This window comes from Prionailurus viverrinus, chromosome A3 (genome assembly GCF_022837055.1).
Source record: "Prionailurus viverrinus isolate Anna chromosome A3, UM_Priviv_1.0, whole genome shotgun sequence".
NCBI classification, from domain to species: domain Eukaryota; kingdom Metazoa; phylum Chordata; class Mammalia; order Carnivora; family Felidae; genus Prionailurus; species Prionailurus viverrinus.
In genome coordinates, this window is record NC_062563.1 from 73,207,020 (window position 1) to 73,226,431 (window position 19,412).

General features: G+C 39.5%; 1 protein-coding gene across 3 annotated transcripts in view; it reads left to right on the plus strand.

The window, feature by feature from the left end:
- Nucleotides 1-19,412, plus strand: part of ACYP2 (acylphosphatase 2) — a 190,388-nt gene that overhangs the window by 13,542 nt on the left and 157,434 nt on the right. For all 3 annotated transcript variants that reach the window (XM_047851170.1, XM_047851169.1, XM_047851168.1), the window contains exons 2-3: nucleotides 13,579-13,595; nucleotides 15,005-15,114. In XM_047851170.1, coding sequence (XP_047707126.1) covers nucleotides 13,579-13,595; nucleotides 15,005-15,114 — 127 coding nt within the window. The remainder of the gene's footprint in view (nucleotides 1-13,578; nucleotides 13,596-15,004; nucleotides 15,115-19,412) is intronic.

Consider the following 19,412-nt stretch of genomic DNA (forward strand, 5'->3'; position numbering starts at 1 on the left):
GTTGATCTGCTCTACAGTTTTTTTAGTTTCTATATTGTTTATTTCTGCCCTGATCTTTATTATTTCTCTTCTTCTGCTGGGCTTAGGCTGCCTTTGCTGTTCTGCTTCTAGTTCCTTTAGGTGTGCTGTTAGATTTTGTATTTGGGATTTTTCTTGTTTCTTGAGATAGGCCTGGATGGCAATGTATTTTCCTCTCAGGACTGCCTTTGCTGCGTCCCAAAGCGTTTGGATTGTTGTATTTTCATTTTCGTTTGTTTCCATATATTTTTTAATTTCTTCTCTAATTGTCTGGTTGACCCACTCATTCGTTAGTAGGGTGTTCTTTAACCTCCATGCTTTTGGAGGTTTTCCAGACTTTTTTCTGTGGTTGATTTCAAGCTTCATAGCATTGTGGTCTGAAAGTATGCATGGTATAATTTCAATTCTTGTAAACTTATGAAGGGCTGTTTTGTGACCCAGTATATGATCTATCTTGGAGAATGTTCCATGTGCACTCGAGAAGAAAGTATATTCTGTTGCTTTGGGATGCAGAGTTCTAAATATATCTGTCAAGTCCATCTGATCCAATGTCTCATTCAGGGCCCTTGTTTCTTTATTGACCGTGTGTCTAGATGATCTATCCATTTCTGTAAGTGGTGTATTAAAGTCCCCTGCAATTACCACATTCTTATCAATAAGGTTGCTTGTGTTTATGAGTAATTGTTTTATATATTTGGGGGCTCCGGTATTCGGTGCATAGACATTTATAATTGTTAGCTCTTCCTGATGGATAGACCCTGTAACTATTATATAATGTCCTTCTTCATCTCTTGTTACAGCCTTTAATTTAAAGTCTAGTTTGTCTGATATAAGTATGGCTACTCCAGCTTTCTTTTGGCTTCCAGTCGCATGATAAATAGTTCTCCATCCCCTCACTCTCAATCTAAAGGTGTCCTCAGGTCTAAAATGAGTCTCTTGTAGACAGCAAATAGATGGGTCTTGTTTTTTTATCCATTCTGATACCCTATGTCTTTTGGTTGGTGCATTTAATCCATTTACATTCAGTGTTATTATAGAAAGATACGGGTTTAGAGTCATTGTGATGTCTGTATGTTTTATGCTTGTAGTGATGTCTCTGGGACTTTGTCTCACAGGGTCCCCCTTAGGATCTCTTGTAGGGCTGGTTTAGTGGTGACAAATTCCTTCAGTTTTTGTTTGTTTGGGAAGACCTTTATCTCTCCTTCTATTCTAAATGACAGACTTGCTGGATAAAGGATTCTCGGCTGCATATTTTTTCTGTCTAGCACCCTGAAAATCTTGTGCCAATTCTTTCTGGCCTGCCAAGTTTCAAAAGAGAGATCAGTCACGAGTCTTATAGGTCTCCCTTTATATGTGAGGGCACGTTTACCCCTTGCTGCTTTCAGAATTTTCTCTTTATCCTTGTATTTTGCCAGTTTCACTATGATATGTCGTGCAGAAGATCGATTCAAGTTACGTCTGAAGGGAGTTCTCTGTGCCTCTTGGATTTCAATGCCTTTTTCCTTCCCCAGTTCAGGGAAGTTCTCAGCTATTATTTCTTCAAGTACCCCTTCAGCCCCTTTCCCTCTCTCTTCCTCCTCTGGGATACCAATTATGCGTATATTATTTCTTTTTAGTGTATCACTTAGTTCTCTAATTTTCCCCTCATACTCCTGGATTTTTTTCTCTTTTTCTCAGCTTCCTCTTTTTCCATAACTTTATCTTCTAGTTCACCTATTCTCTCCTCTGCCTCTTCAAGCCGAGCTGTGGTGGTTTCCATTTTGTTATGCATTTCGTTTAAAGCGTTTTTCAGCTCCTCGTGACTGTTCCTTAGTCCCTTGATCTCTGTAGCAAGAGATTCTCTGCTGTCCTGTATACTGTTTTCAAGCCCAGCGATTAATTTTATGACTATTATTCTAAATTCACTTTCTGTTATGTTATTTAAGTCCTTTTTGATCAGCTCATTAGCTGTTGTTATTTCCTGGAGATTCTTCTGAGGGGAGTTCTTCCGCTTGGTCATTTTGGATAGTCCCTGGCGTGGTGAGGACCTGCAGAGCACTTCCCCTGTGCTGTGGTGTATAACTGGAGTTGGTGGGTGGGGCCGCAATCGGACCTGATGTCTGCCCCCAGCCCACCGCTGGGGCCACAGTCAGACTGGTGTGTGCCTTCTCTTCCCCTCTCCTAGGGGTGGGATTCACTGTGGGGTGGTGTGGCTCGTCTGGGCTACTTGCACACTGCCAGGCTTGTGATGCTGGGGATCTGGCGTATTAGCTGGGGTGGGTAGGCAAGGTGCTCGGGGGCAGGAGGGGCAGGCTTAGATCACTTCTCCTTAGGTGATCCACTTCAGGAGGGGCCCTGTGGCAGCGGGAGGGAGTCAGATCCGCTGCAGGAGGTTTGGCTCCACAGAAGCGCAGAGTTGTGTGTTTGCGCGGAGCGAGCAAGTTCCCTGGCAGGAACCGGTTCCCTTTGGGATTTCGGCTGGGGGATGGGCGGGGGAGATGGCGCTGGCGAGTGCCTTTGTTCCCCACCAAACTGAGCTCCGTTGTCAGGGGGCTCAGCAGCTCTCCCTCCCTTTGTCCTCCAGCCTTCCTGCTTTCCGAGCAGAGCTGTTAACTTATGACCTCCCAGACGCTAAGTCGTGCTTGTTGTGGGAACACAGTCCGTCAGGCCCCTCCGCTTTTGCAAGCCAGACTCGGGGGCTCTGCTTGGCCGGCGAGCCGCCCCTCCGCCCCGGCTCCCTCCCGCCAGTCCGTGGAGCGCGCACCGCCTCGCCGCCCTTCCTACCCTCTTCCGTGGGCCTCTCGTCTGCGTTTGGCTCCGGCGACTCCGTTCTGCTAATTTCCTGGCGGTTTTTCTGGGTTATTTAGGCAGGTGTAGATGGAATCTAAGTGATCAGTAGGACGTGCGGTGAGCCCAGCGTCCTCCTAAGCCGCCATCTTGCCGCAACTCTTGATATGCCTTTTTGATGGTTGTTTTTTGTTGAATCTAATGGGAGTTCTTTGTGCTTCCTGGATTTTGATGTTCATGTCTTTCCCCAGGATAGGAAAGTTTTCCACTATGATTTGTTCACATAAACATTCTACTCCTTTTTCTCTCTTCCTCTTCTGGGACCCCTATGATTAGGATGTTATTCCTTTTTAATGAGTCACTGAGTTCTCTAATTCTTATATCATGATTTTTTGCCTTACTTTGCCTCTTTTTTTCTGCTTCATTATTCTCCATAAGTTTGTTTTCTCTATCACAGATTCGCTGCTCTCCTTTATCCATCCTTGCCACCATGGCATCCATTCAAGATTGCATCTCAGTGATAGCATTTTTAATTTCATCCTGACTAGATTTTATTTCTTTTATCTCCACAGAAAGGGATTCTATGCTTTTTTTTCAACCCCAGCTATTATTATTTTTAAAAATTTTATTATTGTTTATTTATTTATTTATTTTTGAGAGAGAGAGAGAGAGAGAGAGAGAGTGTGTGTGTGTGTGTGTGTGTGTGAGTGGGGGAGGGGCAGAGAGAGAGGGAGATACAGAATCTGAAACAGACTCCAGGCTCTGAGCTGTCAGCATAGAGCCCGATGTGGGGCTCAAACTCAAGAACCGTGAGATCATGACCTGAGCCAAAGTCAGATGCTTAACCGACTGAGCCACCCAGATGCCCCCCTCTGACCTCCAGCTATTATTCTTATTACCGTGATTCTAAATTCTGGTTCAGACATTTTACTTGTATCTGTGTTGATTAAGTCCCTGGCTGTCACTTCTTCCTGTTCTTTCTTTTGGGTGAATTCCTTTGTTTCTTCATTTTGAAGGAAGAGAAAGAATTAATGAAAAAAAAAAAGAAAATTAAGAAACTAAAAACAGCACACAAAAAAATCGAATAATGGATGCTAGATTTTAGGTGTGTTTTGGTCTGGTTGTTGAAAGAAGCTTCATATGGGGCGCCTGGGTGGCGCAGTCGGTTAAGTGTCCAACTTCAGCCAGGTCATGATCTCGCGGTCCGTGAGTTCGAGCCCCGCGTCAGGCTCTGGGCTGATGGCTCGGAGCCTGGAGCCTGTTTCTGATTCTGTGTCTCCCTCTCTCTCTGCCCCTCCCCCGTTCATGCTCTGTCTCTCTCTGTCCCAAAAATAAATAAACGTTGAAAAAAAAATTAAAAAAAAAAAAAAAGAAAGAAGCTTCATAGGAAAAAATGAGAAAGAAAAGAAGAGGAAAAAAAAGGAAAACATTTGAAAATAAAAGAAATGAATACAACAATATAGTATAAAATGAAGTGATGAAAGTAAAATAGAATTTAAAAAATTTACAAAGAAGTAAAAAATATAGTAGAAAAAATTAAAAATCTTTTTTATAAAAACAAAATAAAAATAAAATTTTTCTCTTTATTCAAGAATAAGAAAAGAAAAAAACTGAATAGATGAACCAGCAAACAATGAAATATGATTGAAATTATACCCAGTTTCCCCTAGAAGTCAAGCTGTGAAGCCCTTTATAGTCTGTAAACTAAGCAGGTGGAGAGACTTGTGGTGTTCCCTAGAGTGCAGTTGGCCCAGTTATATGGGGCTTGGTATAATGGCTCCATTCCCCACTAGATGGCACTGCTTAGTTTACTGGGGTGGATCATTGTGGCCCATGTAGGCATGCACACGCATGCACAGGAGGGGTGAAAATGGTGTCACCCAGCTACTCAGTCTCTAGTATCAGAACTCTGTGCTCTCAGGGGCTGGCAATCAAGCACCCTTCCTTTGTCTCCAGCTTCTATCCACTCCCTGCTTCTACATTGTCCTTTACCAAGCCATCAGCCTGCCAGGTGGTACCTCCCTCCAAAGTTTTACCTCAGATGGGGCTGTGTTTCCCAACTCCTCACTTCTGAGGGCACTGCACCTTTGACCTTCTCAGACCCCCTGGGGAAGGGTCTTGCTGAGCAATGGCTGTGTCCCAGCCTGCCCTCTGGTACATTTGTGAGACCATGCTGCTGTAGATGCTCAGAGACTGAAGCTGGGTGCCAGTGTGCTCCAGAAAAAGTTCACATGATCGTGCAGCAGCAGCATTTTCAGGGATTATGGTAAATCACAACACACATCTGGCGCCAGGCTTCACCCTTAATGTCCTTGTTCCAACACCAGTGAACATGGCTGTTCTCCAGGGTCCACTCAGAACTTTTCCTGTGGGGAGGCCCCACAGCCTCTACCAAATGTCCTCCCAGTGGGGGAACCGCCTCTCCCCTTGGGCCCTGAGGACTCTGAGGACCTCATCGTCTGCTCCTGGGGATTTGCCCTTCCCACTGGAGATCCACCAGGTAGTGAGCTGCAGAGTTTCAGACTCTGTGCTCCCCTGTTTATAGAGTCTTAAAGGCATTTAAACCCTCTTTTTCCTTTCTCCCTTTCTTGTTCAGTCTCTTGCTGTTGTTTCCACTCTTTCTCTTTCTCTCCAGCTGCTTTGAGAGGGAATGCTTTTCCTGTACTCTCCCACTGTCTCTGTCCTCTTTCTGCAAGCAAAAACAGCGCCCTACCCTCCGTGGCTGCTCTCTCCCCCAGTTCACCTCTTCACATCACATATCTGCCAAGTTCTGTGGTTCCATTTGTACAGATTGTTGTGTCAATCCTCAAATCAGTTTTCTAGGTGTGAAAGATGGTTTAGTTTTGATCTAGCTGCATTTCAGGGACAAGAGAGGCAAAAAAAAAGCTTCCATGCTGCTCTGCCATCTTGGCCCCTCAAATGCTTGTTTGTTTGTTTGTTTATTTATTTATAATTTTTTTAAACGTTTATTTATTTTTGAGACAGAGAGAGACAGACCATGAATGGGGGAGGGTCAGAGAGAGAGGAAGACACAGAATCCGAAGCAGGCTCCAGGCTCTGAGCTGTCAGCACAGAGACTGACGTGGGGCCTGAACCCACAGACCATGAGCTGAAGTCGGACGCCCAACCACTGAGCCACCCAGGTGCCCCTGTTTATTTATTTTTGAGAGAGAAAGAGAGAGAGAGAGAGAGACAGAGACTGCACAAGGAAGGGCAGAGAGAGGGAGACAGAGGATCCAAAGCAGGCTTGATGCTGACAGTAGCGAGCATGATGTGGCCTCAAACTCACGAATTGTGAGATCATGTCCTGAGCCAAAGTTGGGCACTTAACCAACTGAGTCACCTAGGTGCTCCTCAGTTTCTTTAATTAACATCTTATATTAGTATGGTACATTTGTCACAACTGGTGAACCAATATTGGTACATCATTATTAACTAAAGCCTATATTTTCTTCAGATTTTTAAAGTTTTTACCTAACGTCTTCTTTCTCTTCCAGGATTCATCCAGGATATCATTTTACATTTAGTTATCTTGTCTCCATAGATTTCTTTAAGCTTTGACAGTTTCATAGACTTGCCTTGTTTTCAGTGATTTTGGCAGTCTTGAGGTGTACTTTGGGGTTAGGTACTTTGTAGGGAGCTCCCCCGTACAATGTGTCTGGTATTTTTCTCATAATAAGACTGGGGTTATGGATGAGTGGAAGACCAGAGGTCAAGTGCAATTCTCATCACACCATATCAAGGGTGCCTACTATTTATGTATGTATCTCAGCCTCCATCACCTGGCTGAGATAAGTGTTTGTCAGGTTTCTCCACTGTTAAGCTACTTTTCCCTGCTCCCTTCCCATCCTCTACTTTTTAATCTCCATGTTCTCAAGAAGCTCTTTTTTTTTTTTTTTTTTTGCCACCAATTTCTGTTGCAGTGGGGGCTATGGAAGCAGGGATAGGGGAGGGGACTAACCTGTGTTTTTAGAGCATTTGTAACTATGGCATGGTTTAAAATGTTGCTATTAATCTTTAATTACAGTTATATCTGAAACTGTAACATAATCTGAAAACTTGGGAGGGAAATTGATTAAGCTGTGTATAGAGGCTTTACCAGCTCTTTGGTGAACACTAATGACAGTCGTAGAAATGGATTGTGGCAATCTGTTGGTTTACCTGTGCTTTAGAAGTTCAACAGTTTATTTTTGACAATATTAACTCAGATTTAGAATAGGAGTAGCTTATATAACTACAGAAATACGTAATTTTCTTTAAGATTGCTTAACATAAAAATTGGAATGAGTTATTACATAGTTTTGCCAGACACCACATGATTTGGATGTACACATTTTTCCTTATGTAGACAGGAAGAAGTTGTGTCCTAGAGGTTGAAAATTTGAGTCCCTAAAGCCAAGAAACATAAATATGGTTAAGTCTAATTCCCTTGCTCATCTTTCTTCCTATAGCATTTCATTTATAGTCCCGTTCTACTTCTTGTTTTTACTTCTCTTTAATCCATTCTGCTTCCAACTACACTTATTTGTGTACACATATCTGTGCCTCTCACTAATCAAAAAGGATAGTATTTTCAAGGTCAAGCTGGTGGCTTGTTTTTATAGCCCCTATGGCTGTGCTTATGGCCAGGACTTCAAAAGTGTCTTCAATTAAATTAAAGTGCTTGGGGATAGTTGGCCTGGAGAAGAAACGGTAGTGTGACAGCTATTTCAACAATGTGAAAGATGCCATGGTGTGTGGCTCCAGGGGGCAAACCCTGGATGGAAGGTGAAAGGTTAAAGGAAGGTCTTTCTGAAAAATAAAGATGTTTAACATCAGTAAGGGCTGCTTTGTAAGGTAGTGACTGGATGACTTCCTGCATTTAAAATTGACACATGCAGTCAGATCCCAGGATGAAGGGGTACGTTACAATATGAAAATTTGATTTTACATGAAAGGATGCTGATGCTTAAAATTCATCATGGTTTCTTTAAATAGCAGTGTGTCTTTGTGAATTTAAAGTAAGATTCACTTTGCAAATGTTCACCTCAGAGTTTCTCACTGACACATCTTTCCACCATCATTACAGCCAATCGAGCCTCGACTCAGCAGCATATTGTGTTTGGAGTCTTTCATAACCAAAGGGGCTGATGTCTGTCCCAGTTTCCAGAGCAGTGTGTCTGTAATAAAACAAAACAAAACAACAACAAAAAAATGCTGCATGTGTCATATCAGCTTCCCTTCTCTTTAACAAGTGAGGTGGAAGGGGTGCAGAGAGGCCATGGGAGCCCATAGAAGCATCTCTTCCAACACAGGCCCTGTCCCAAGAGTGCTGTGTTCCAGCTAGTGCTGTAAAACTGCAGAAAATCTATCTCCACATTGGCTTTTTCTTTCTTTATGGACCTCCCTCTGTTGCACAGCGTGCTTCAAACCAGGGATCAGGACTCAGAAAGATTCTGAGGAAATTCAAAGTGGATTATGGAGGTTTGAATGGTTAATTCTCGCATGGTTCACTGCTTCACAAAGTTAATGGGTTGGATGTCCTGCCACCTCTTGATGCACATTCCTTGTAAGCCTTTAAAAGGACGGTTATTGTTAAGGGGCCCATTGGATAATACCTCTCTTCATTATGTGAGTTGTTGACAAATAAGAGAGTAAAGCAGAAATCTTCAGGTAGGTGGACTTTGTAATAATCTCTCCTGCAGAATTAAACACACTCACCTAGGCATAGGCAGGGCTCCCCTGACAAGCAAAGCAGAAGTGATGATCCCCAAGCGTAATGTACTCCCCAGAGAAGGAAGAAGAGAAAGCACCTGGGCAATGCTTGTTTCTTCTTCCAAACGTAACACTTAGATAAGTCTGTGTGTGAGGAGTAGGGACAGGGTAGAATGGTCAGGAGTGTCACACTAATAGATATTCCTTCTCAAAGAAGGAGCTATTACAGGGGTGAAGAAGCTTTCTCCTCTAGACATAGGTCATCAAATCTAGAGAGAGCTCAACCAGAGTTCTGGCTGCAGTATGTCAAGATGATCTGTTCCCCAGAGCGTTTTGTTGTGGAGTGATAGGAAGAGTCAGGGATGTTGTATGGTGACCAGAGTTGGAGAATGACTGCCCGTGTTCTACGGATAGAGACAGATTGAGATATAATTCACATAATATTAAATTCACCCTTTTAAAGTGTTCATAGCATACTAAATATACAGTGATTTTTCCAATAGTCTGAATATTTTTGTACCCATCACCACTATCTAGTTCCAGAACACTTCTGCCACCCCAAAAAAGGGTTCCTCTCTCACAATTCCCTTTATCAGTAGTTCCCCATTCCTCACCTGTCCCTTCCCTCAGGGGCCAGGTCAGGGTCAAGGCCACTATAATGTCCTTGTCCTTTCCCTCATGGTTTCAAGAAGGCTGCTATATCTCCATCATGATATTCATTCTACAGTCAGGAAGAGAGAGGAAAGGCTATACGGGCAAAACCCCTGGCTGAGTCAGTCCTGTCAATGGGCTTTCCTGAAATCCTCAAGCATCAATCTGTCTCACATCTCAGGGCCACTCCTCTTTCAAGGAAGATGGGAAATACAGAAAGGCATGTTGCTGCCCCAAGTAAAATCAGAGTCTGTTAGAAAGGTAGAAGAGAAAGATGGATTTTGTGTAGGCAGCTGGCAGTGTCTGCCACAGATGTTCATATATTAAATAAATTTAACCGAATAATTATTACATTCTGTATTCTTTCCCAAGTAGGGACACAGAAGGACATATTACAGAGTCGTTGATCTCCATGGTTTCAACCTCAAAACATTAGATCAGAAACCAAGACAAGCTAAATTTCTGTTAAGTACACATTAAATCTTTCACACATGAAAGATTTATTTCAGTCTTATGATTTTTTTTTTTGTCCATCTGTCACTGCCTAAAGTAATGGGCAACACTTCCATTTTTGACCCAGTTTGTGAAGCAATATGAACTTAGCCTAAAGTTACGTCTCTTACACTTAAATGGCAGTTCTTTAGTTCTAGCATTTTAGGATTTGTTCAATAAATATGTGTGTGCCCTTATCACTCACAGTTAAAAATACTACCAGCAGTGCACCTAGATGGCTCAGTTGGCTAAGGGTTTGACTTCAGCTCAGGTCATGATCTCACAGCTCTTGGGTTTGAGCCCCTGTCGGGCTCTGTGCTGACAGCTCAGAGCCCGGAGCCTGCTTCAGATTCTGTGTCTCCCTCTTTCTCTGCCCCTCCTCACCTCCTGCACGCGCATGTGCGCGCTCTCTCTCTCTCTCAAAAATAAACAAACATTAAGGAAATTTTTAAAAAATAGAAATATAAAAAAAATCACCACCAGATCTTGCTCCTCTAAGTTCTATAAGATTACCGATTTTCTTTCTTTTCCATTCTTGTGGTTGTATTCGTTTTTTTTTTTGTTTGTTTGTTTTTTGTTTTTTGTTTTTTGTTTAGGCATTATCTAGTGGCTTCTCACTATCCTTTGTATCATATATACTATGTATGTATACAGGTAATGTTAACTTTAAAACTGCCAGTTATTTTGCCAGCAAAAATGGATTTATTTGGGAATAAAAGAGAATTATAAGTCAGGACAAACAAGCTGGGTCACAACCTTAGATGAGCCTGGGCAACAAAGGAACACATGATTTTTTTAAGGAGAAAACAGGTATGTTGGGAAAGCTGTTAAACAGAAAGTCCACTAGTGTAAACTGGGAGCTACAAATGTGCTTCTCACTGGCTGAGCTGTTGCCCTGGATGGGACAGGGGTGGTGCTGAGGAAATGTTTCTTTCTTGGGCTGGAGTAGTAAAGTAGTATCCACGTGCATGGTCCAGTACGTGTAAGGTCAAGTCTCTCCTTTCCTGTTGGGTCTGCAAATGACTACCAGTGGTAGGGCATGAGAGCTCCCTCTGCTGAAACCTCCTGAATCCATTTTAGTGAAATTTCCCATTACTAATTTTCACAGCACTATGTATTATCATTTAGGTAATGTTCTGCTAGAATCAACACAGAATTCTTGAAATTCTTTTCAACTCTGGAATGCAGTAAATTTATCATCACTTTGAAATAAAGTCTAATCAATATGCTGATATGTGTATTTGCAATATTAATAACAAATTATTACAGGAGAGTTAAATATTTCACTTAAGTATATATCAGCTGGTTTGTCTTTCATTCATTTATTCAACAACTATGTGCCAAGTCCTGGTCTAGGTTCTGGGAACACAGTGGTGAACAAGACAGAATAGAACTTACAGTGAAGACAGGAAATTTTTAAAAAAGCAAATAAATGCATTGTAATGTCATATGTAATCAGTACTATGCCTATACAGGAAACATGGGGTGCGTTGCTGTTTTAGGTGAATTGGCCAGGGGACATATTTCTAAGGAGATGATATCTGTGCAGAGACTTGAATAATGAGAAGATCAGAGGAAAGAGCATTTTAGGCAGAGGGAATGATACATGCAAAGACTGTGAGGCAGGAATATGTTTGGCATGTTGAGGAGCACAAAGGAGGCAAATTCGGCTGAAATGGAGTGTGCCACGAGAGGAGTCCTAAAATAAGAGGTAGACAGACTCATCAGAGGGAGTCTGCAGGCTGTGGCAACCAGGATACCTTTTATGTTGAGTGTAATGGGGAGTCAGTACAAGGTTTTAAGCTGGGGATGAAAGTGATTTGACTTTACTTAAGACAATCACCGTAGGTGTTTTATAGAGACTAGACTGTAGGACAGCAGAACTAGAAGCACAGAGGCTAGTTAAGGGGGCTGTTGAGAGATTATGATAATTTGGACTAGGGCATGAAAACACCATTACCCATTTTTCTAGAAACAGTTGAATCAGAACTATTATTATTATTATTATTATTATTATTGTTATTTTAGTGAGTCTTAAGTGAAGTTTGGGGCTAGAAATAATTTGTAAAGGGAGTGCAATGACATGTTTTTGGATATTTAGCTAAGTGACAGTCTAAGGAGACCTGGGACGCTCTGACACCAGGGGAGGTGTTTTTGCCTTTTCATTGTCTGTAGCTTCTTTCAGGTAGTGCTGCTGACTTGTAAGATAGGTGAAGCAACATTGCTATGCAAGGTCATGATTTATTACCAACATGAACTTGAACAGCGTCCCTGGGAAATGCATCTGATCTGCAGGACCCTATGAGACTTTTCCCCTTTATGATGCAATTCTTGATCGGAAATAAAAATCCTTTTCAAACCTTTCCCAGGCCTTTCTTTGAGGTAGTGCCAACCATCGGTTCTAAACTTTAGTGGGCATGAGAATCAGCTGGAGAGCATGTTAAAACCAGATTCTTGGACTCCACCTGCAGAGCTTCTGTTTCTGTAGGTCTGGGGAGGGGCCTGAGATTTGATTGTCTAAAAAACTCAGGTTCTGCTGGCGCTGCAGGGCATTGGAATACTCTTTGAATAGCAAAGAGCTGGGCCAGATGTTTTCCATTTCTGGTTATTTCAGTTGCCTGGCTTTCTTTTCATAATGCTGACATTGTGTGTGTGTGGGGGGTGATGGTGCTCACTGAGAAGGACCTCAGGGGAATATCCTCAATACAGCCTGGACCAAAACCTTCAAGTCTTCTTGGTCAGCGTTTTTTGGGATCTGCTCATGCTTAGGATAAAACAACTGCACACTTTTCACCAGTGCTGCCTGTTTTCTCTCCTGTTTTGTCCCTCTCTTCTACATGGCCTGGTTTAGCTCAAGTTTCTCTTTGAAAGTTCTGCCAGTTCCTTTTATGTCTGCAAGCTACTCTCTTTCCCTCCCTCTCTCTAACAAATTGCCTTTCTGATTCCCCTTCAGATCAATACTTGCCACTCATCATTTCTCCTCACTTTGTATGTATCTTTTAAACTATGTTTTATAGCCCTATAAAAATTCCATTTGTGATGTATCCTGTCTTTATTGCTTTACTATGCTTTTCCTTCATTTTCATTTGATACCACAATATGCTATTGTCAGGAAACAAGTGATGCCCCCTGTTATTATAAATCTGCTTACAAAATACATAAGATTATCTAAGCCATTGATCCCTTCTATCTCTTTTAAAGCAGGCTCAGTTGCTGTAGGTGGAAGCACTATCTTGTGGCCTCTTTGAATATTTGTTTGACCTATCGCTTATGATTTCTCAATGTATTAAAAAATATTTTTTTCAGTTGAGGCATAATTTAAATTCAGTAGCATTCACCCTTTTTAGTGTACAGTTGAATGAGTTTTGAAAAATGCATACAGATCTGTAACCCTCACCACAGATGAGATGCAGAGCAGTGCCTTCACCCCAGAAAGTTCCTTCTTGCCCCATTACAGCACCCCTTCTTCCTTCAGCCCTTGGCAACAGCTCGTCAGTTTCCCATCCCCATAGTTTTGCCTTTCCAGAATGTGGAATTAAAATGGAAACAGAAATGTTTTTATTGCATTCTAACTTGAATTTAGTCCTTGCACTTAAAGAAGAAATTCTAAAAGCTGAGGATGGATAAATTTTATGCCAAATATACTCAACTGTCCTTGTGATCAGTAGTTTGTTTTGTTTACTTTTTTGAAATGGAATGAGTATGCAGTGTGGCATTTCATGATTCTTTGGTTTCAGAATATTACTATCTTTCTCCAAAAATAGTCTTCCTTTTTCATTTTTATTTTAAAAGAGAACAATTTTTAAAAATACTTTCTGAATATGTTCAGACGTAAAAGGTTTTGTTCATTCCATTTACTTACTATTTAATGGACTAGATAAAAATTAAGTCAGGAAATATATACCTTTTTTTAAAGGTAGACAAACTGACATTTCTTTTCATCTTTTTTTAATACAGGTGTTTGCTTCAGAATGGTAAGTCAGTAAGTCTGTTCACTATTTTTTTTTTTTTTTTTGCCATTTTCTCCCTACTGTTATTTCTATTCACAGACATAGAGCAGTTTTCTACTTAGTGCTAGCCTACTGCTTATTTTCCATCCTTGACAGCAAATGAAGTATTTGTATTTCTTCCAAATTACTGCTTGAAGTTTTTGATTAAAGCTGTCTTTTAAAAGTAGTCTATTAAAAACATTTCAGCCTGCCTTGTTTTTAGTTAATGTTTTGTATGAATTTCAAAAGTACTTCTACTGGGATAATCAAATGAAATGTTTTGGTTTGGTATATAGAATATAAAGTATGGGATCTTCCCCTTGTTCTGGATCGAAGAACCCCCTCCAGGCAAATGTCTGTATCTTGAATTGCAAAATGAAAAATGCTCATGTTGCATAAGAAAGTGGTTCTCGGTTTTTAGAAGTTAAGACTTCTTATTGCTTTACATTTTTTAATTTTGTTAATATACTCTTTTCCTAAAAGTTAAATGTGCATGTGTTTTTACCTACTATTTCAGCTGGCAGTCACTAGCTTATTACCTGTCTGTTCTTAACCTCTGAGGGTTCTAACATGTTCCCAACCAGTAAAGTCTCCTTGTTTTGAGATAGCCCCTCCCCCCACAGTTCAGATTCTCTCTCTTTTCATTATTATTTTCAGAACTGGCTCCAACATAAATTCTGGCTATAACCATCTTGGGTTGTATTGCTTCATTTAATTGGGGATGTAGAGTGTATAGATTCTTGGTCACTCTGACCTCCAAACAGAAGACCATATTTTTAAAAATTTCCGGTAGATGAGATCTAGAAGAATTTAGTATGATATAGTTACAATAGTTCAAAATCAAAATGTTGCTAGGTTTTCATTTGCCGGTAGCATAACTGAATTTGGAACTGAGAAAAGGAATTTTTAAAAACTGTTAAGAATAATAGGAGAAATAAACTTATCTATAGACAATTAACAACGTGTGTGTGGCAAGTCCACAGCCAATGGAAGACATCAGAATCTTTTAATTGAATTCTTTGTATTGATCATAACTCCGTATTTTTCCTCAGTGATTGAAAATCTCAGAGTGATCATCTTTTGGAACCAGACAATGTAATTCACTGTTAGCAGGCATGGGGGCAATGCAACTGAATTTTATGGATCCCAAAACACATCACGGAAACTGTTTTCTGAAGTAATTCCCACTATCAGTTTATTGTTTTATAATGTGTTTGTCTTTACTGAAAGTTGAATTTACTAAAAAAATACCACTTAAGTGAGGATTCCTGTGAACAGAGGTATGATTGTAGGTCAGCTACACAATTTTTGGCATAGACTATATTTTAGGAAAGAAAATTGTCAGTCAGTTTTTGATGTTGGATTTTGTTTCTCATATTTTCTCCTGAAACCAGTACACAGAAGATGAGGCTAGGAAAATAGGAGTGGTTGGCTGGGTGAAGAATACCAGCAAAGGGACTGTGACAGGCCAAGTGCAAGGCCCCGAAGACAAAGTCAACTCCATGTAAGTAGCAAGACTAATAATGCACTTATGCAATTTATGAACTTTTTTTTAATGCTTCATTGGACAGTAAGAACAATATTGATGGACCAAATTCAGTTTGTGGATATAACTCAACTCGCATGTTTTTAGGCATACTAGAAAGGATGTCCTCAGATCTGGGAATGGAATTTGTACATGTAGGAATGGATTTCCCACTTGGGCAAGCCCTCAAAAAGAACAATAGTGTCACTCTCTAGTCTATTTGAATTGAGTTCTGTCTCTTCTAACCTGGGAGAAGCATCCTGGGCCCACATATCTCTTATCCAAAGTAGTTGTGAAGAAGCATAGTGCCTTTGGATGGTTCTTAAAGTTCTTAAAGTAGACTTCAAGGCAAAAAGGCTGCTCTCTCCTTTTTATTAAGTATATTATTTATGTAATTGTAATTTTATTTTTGCTGTTGATGAAAGTGTATTCTGTGAGCTATATGGTTATGATAATGAATCCTTGTATTCCAAAAGAGATCAGATTCAGTAACATAGAAAAAAGTGCCCTGTCACATTCAAAAGCCTTCTTTTTTTGTAAGTTCCACTACTCTTTGTAGTCTTTTTTTTCCTAATAAAAAAGAGCTAAAATTTATTGAGTATTTGCAATGTTAGACAATATGCTAAACACTTCACATAGGTTTTCTCGTTTAATCTACACAATGGATCTTATCATACCCAATTTAATTCATTTTATTGTTTGCAATTTATTTTTGTTCTCATTAATGTTTTTAGATTTCAAGGTAATACTTTTTTGATTATTGTAATAAGTGAAGTAGTAAGATGCTGAGAAATAAAAAAAAAAATTAAGCTAGTAATCTGCCCCATTCCCTTCTGCTTGCCTCCCTTTGATGGCACCTGTGCCTGTGGCTTTGTGAATACTTTCTGAAGCTTTCTCTTTCACTTAAAACTATTTAAGCATTTATTTAGGGTTTGGTTGTTTTTACTGAAATAGAATACTTGATGCATATTCTTCTGTAACTAGTTTTTTCATTTTATAGACATTCATCAATCAGTAAATATATAACCACTGACTCCTTATTTTTCCTAATTTCTTTATGCATAAGTACATACTTTGTGTAAAACTGTACCCCAACTTGGAAAGTGAGGTCTACAATTTTAGTTTCATAAAATTCTTTTAACAGTTAATTAAAAACAATAATTATCAGTAGGATTGCCACACACGCATACAAGAAAAAATTCTGAGACTTCTATTGTAAACAGTTCAATGGATGAGAAAGTGCCAAATGACTATGAGGTATTGAGAATGCAGGCTGCATGGAAGATTGACTCTCATGCCTATCATGTTATATCCTAATCCACATTGTAGCCATTTTTGATTAATATCCTTAACATAAATATGATCATATCATACATGCTACCCAATTTTTCTTTTCAACCCCTGCACACCCACTTTTCCTTCTCAGTTCTACAAGTAATCTATATTGGCAACTGGGTGGGTTTCCTCCCATGTTTGTCTCCATATTCACCTTCTCATATACATCTGATCCACTACTGGCTATTTACCCAAAGAAAATGAAAACACTAATTCAAAAAGATATATATATATATATACCCTTGTGTTTATTGCAGCATTATTTACAATAACCAAATTATGGAAATAGCCCCAGTGTCCATTGACAGATGAATGGATAAAGAGGGTGTGGTGTATATATAATGGAATATCACTCAGCCATAAAAAAGAATGAAATCTTGCCATTTGCAACAACATGGATGGATCTAGAAAGTATAATGCTAGGCCAAATAAGTCAGAGAAAGACAAATACCATATGATTTCACTCATGTGTGGAATTTAAGAAACAAAACAAATGAACAAAGAAAAAAGAGACAAACCAAAAACCAGACTCTTAACTATAAAGAACAAACAGATGGTTACCAGAGGGGAGGCGGGTAAGGGGATGGGTGGAATAGGTGAAGGGGATTAAGATTACACTCATGATGAGCACTGAGTAATGTACAGAATTGATGAATCACTCTATTGTACACCTAAGACCGTATGTCAATTATACTGAAATTAAAAAACAAAACAAAACAGGGACACCTGGGTGGCTCAGTCCGTTAAGTGTCGGACTTCAGCTCAGGTCATGATCTCACAGTTTGTGAGTTTGAGCCCCACGTCAGGCTCTGTGCTGACAGCTTGGAGCCTGGAGCCTGTTTCAGATTTTGTGACTCCCTTTCTCTCTGCCCCTCGCCCACTTGCACTCTTTCTCTCAAAAATAAATAAACATTAAAAAAAAATTAAAAAAAAAACCCAAAGCAAAACAAAAATACATCCCAGAAAATCTGTCCAAGTCAGATGGTAGAGCTTCAATTCATTCTTTTCAATGGCCGCTTAATAATTGACAGTGTTAGTGCACCATTTTTTATTACCTTATTTCTGAAAATTCATTTTGTTTCTCTCTCTCTTTTTTTTTCCAATAAGAGCAATGCTATAATAAACATTTTATTGGTGATTTTATTTTTGGGAGATAGATTCCCAGAAGTGCAGTTTGTTGGTTGACGTATCTGTGTACTATTAATGTTAAAAATATTTGTCAGACTGCTTTTCAAAACAGCTGTAAACAATTTACATTTTTTTCTCTTCATCCTGTGGGCAATTGGTATTATTGCTGTCTAATTTTTCTTTGATCTGATTGGGTGTAGAGTGATATGGTATTTTTTCACTGTAATTTGCATTTCTCTAATTACTGGTTATTTTGAGCATCTTCATGCTTGTGGCTATGTGGGTTTGTTCTCCTGAACTAACTCCCTTTCACATCCTTTCCCCATTTGTCTGTGGGGCTGCTTGTCTCTTGCCAATGTTTAAGAGCTCTTTGTATATTGGTAATGATTACTAACTCATTATCTGTAATCTCTTTTGCAAGTATTTTCCCAATTCTATCCTTTGCCCATTCATTAGTTTTGTTTATTTATGATAGTTTTTTTTTTTTTTTTTGCGACGCGAATTGTTTTTAATTTTTATAAACTCACATATAGTTATCTTTTCTTTCTGGTTAAGAAACAGATCATAAATGTTGTTCCCTAGGTTTCCTTCTACCTTTATGATGCTTTATTTATTATGTTAAGCATTTATTCCACCTGGAATTTGTTTTTTATTTAGAATATGAGACTGGGGACTATTTTCTACCATGATGTAACAGCCAGTTGTGCCAGCACTATTTTTAAATAATCGCTCTTTCCCCATCAAGTTGAAATACATTTTTATCATGTATTAAAATCACATGTAAACTAGATTCTGTTTCTGGATTCTGGGTTCTGTTCTCTTTCCTTAATAGATCTGTTTACCTATTCCTAGACTAATACTCCATATTGATTTAATTATACTGGCTTTATAGGTTATTTCCCTTCACTATTTTTTTTTATTCATTTATTTGCTTTCTTGGGCATTTATTTTCTCTCTAAACTTTAAGATACTTTTATCCATTTAATTGAAACTATAGTTGTTTTTTTTTTTAAACTTCCCTGCTTGTCTTACAAATATGCTTTTTAAAATAAACTTTAGGGGTGCCTGGCTGACTCAGTCAGTAGAGCATGCAACTCTTGATCTCAGGGATGTGAGAACCCCACATTGGGTGTAGAGATTACTTAAAAATAAAATCTTAAAAATGCCCCAACTTTATCTTTTAGAAGTTTTAGATTTACAGAAAAATTGTGAAGATACTACCAAGAGTTTCCATGTACTTCTCACCCACTTTCCCCCATTAAAATTTTATATTAGTACGATACTTATGTTACAATTAATGAACCAGTAGTGATGTATTAGTATTAACTAAAGTTCATAGTTTATTCAGACTTTTTTTTAGCTTTTACCTAATGTTCCTTTTCTCTTTAGGAGTCCATATTTTACTTGCTTTTTTTTTTTAATTTTTTTTCAACGTTTATTTATTTTTGGGACAGAGAGAGACACAGCATGAACGGGGGAGGGGCAGAGAGAGAGGGAGACACAGAATCGGAAACAGGCTCCAGGCTCTGAGCCATCAGCCCAGAGCCTGACGCGGGGCTCGAACTCCTGGACCGCGAGATCGTGACCTGGCTGAAGTCGGACGCTTAACCGACTGCGCCACCCAGGCGCCCCTTACTTGCTTTTTAATTCCACACTTTTATGACATTAAGAGAATTGTTATTAAATTTTCCCATCTAAGAATATTTCATTTTCATTTTCTCAGATTTTTAAATTTATCCTTCGGTATGGTTTTATGGCTATCATCATTAAGATTTTGTGCTTTCCTTGCTGACTTTATTCCTAAGTCTTTGTGT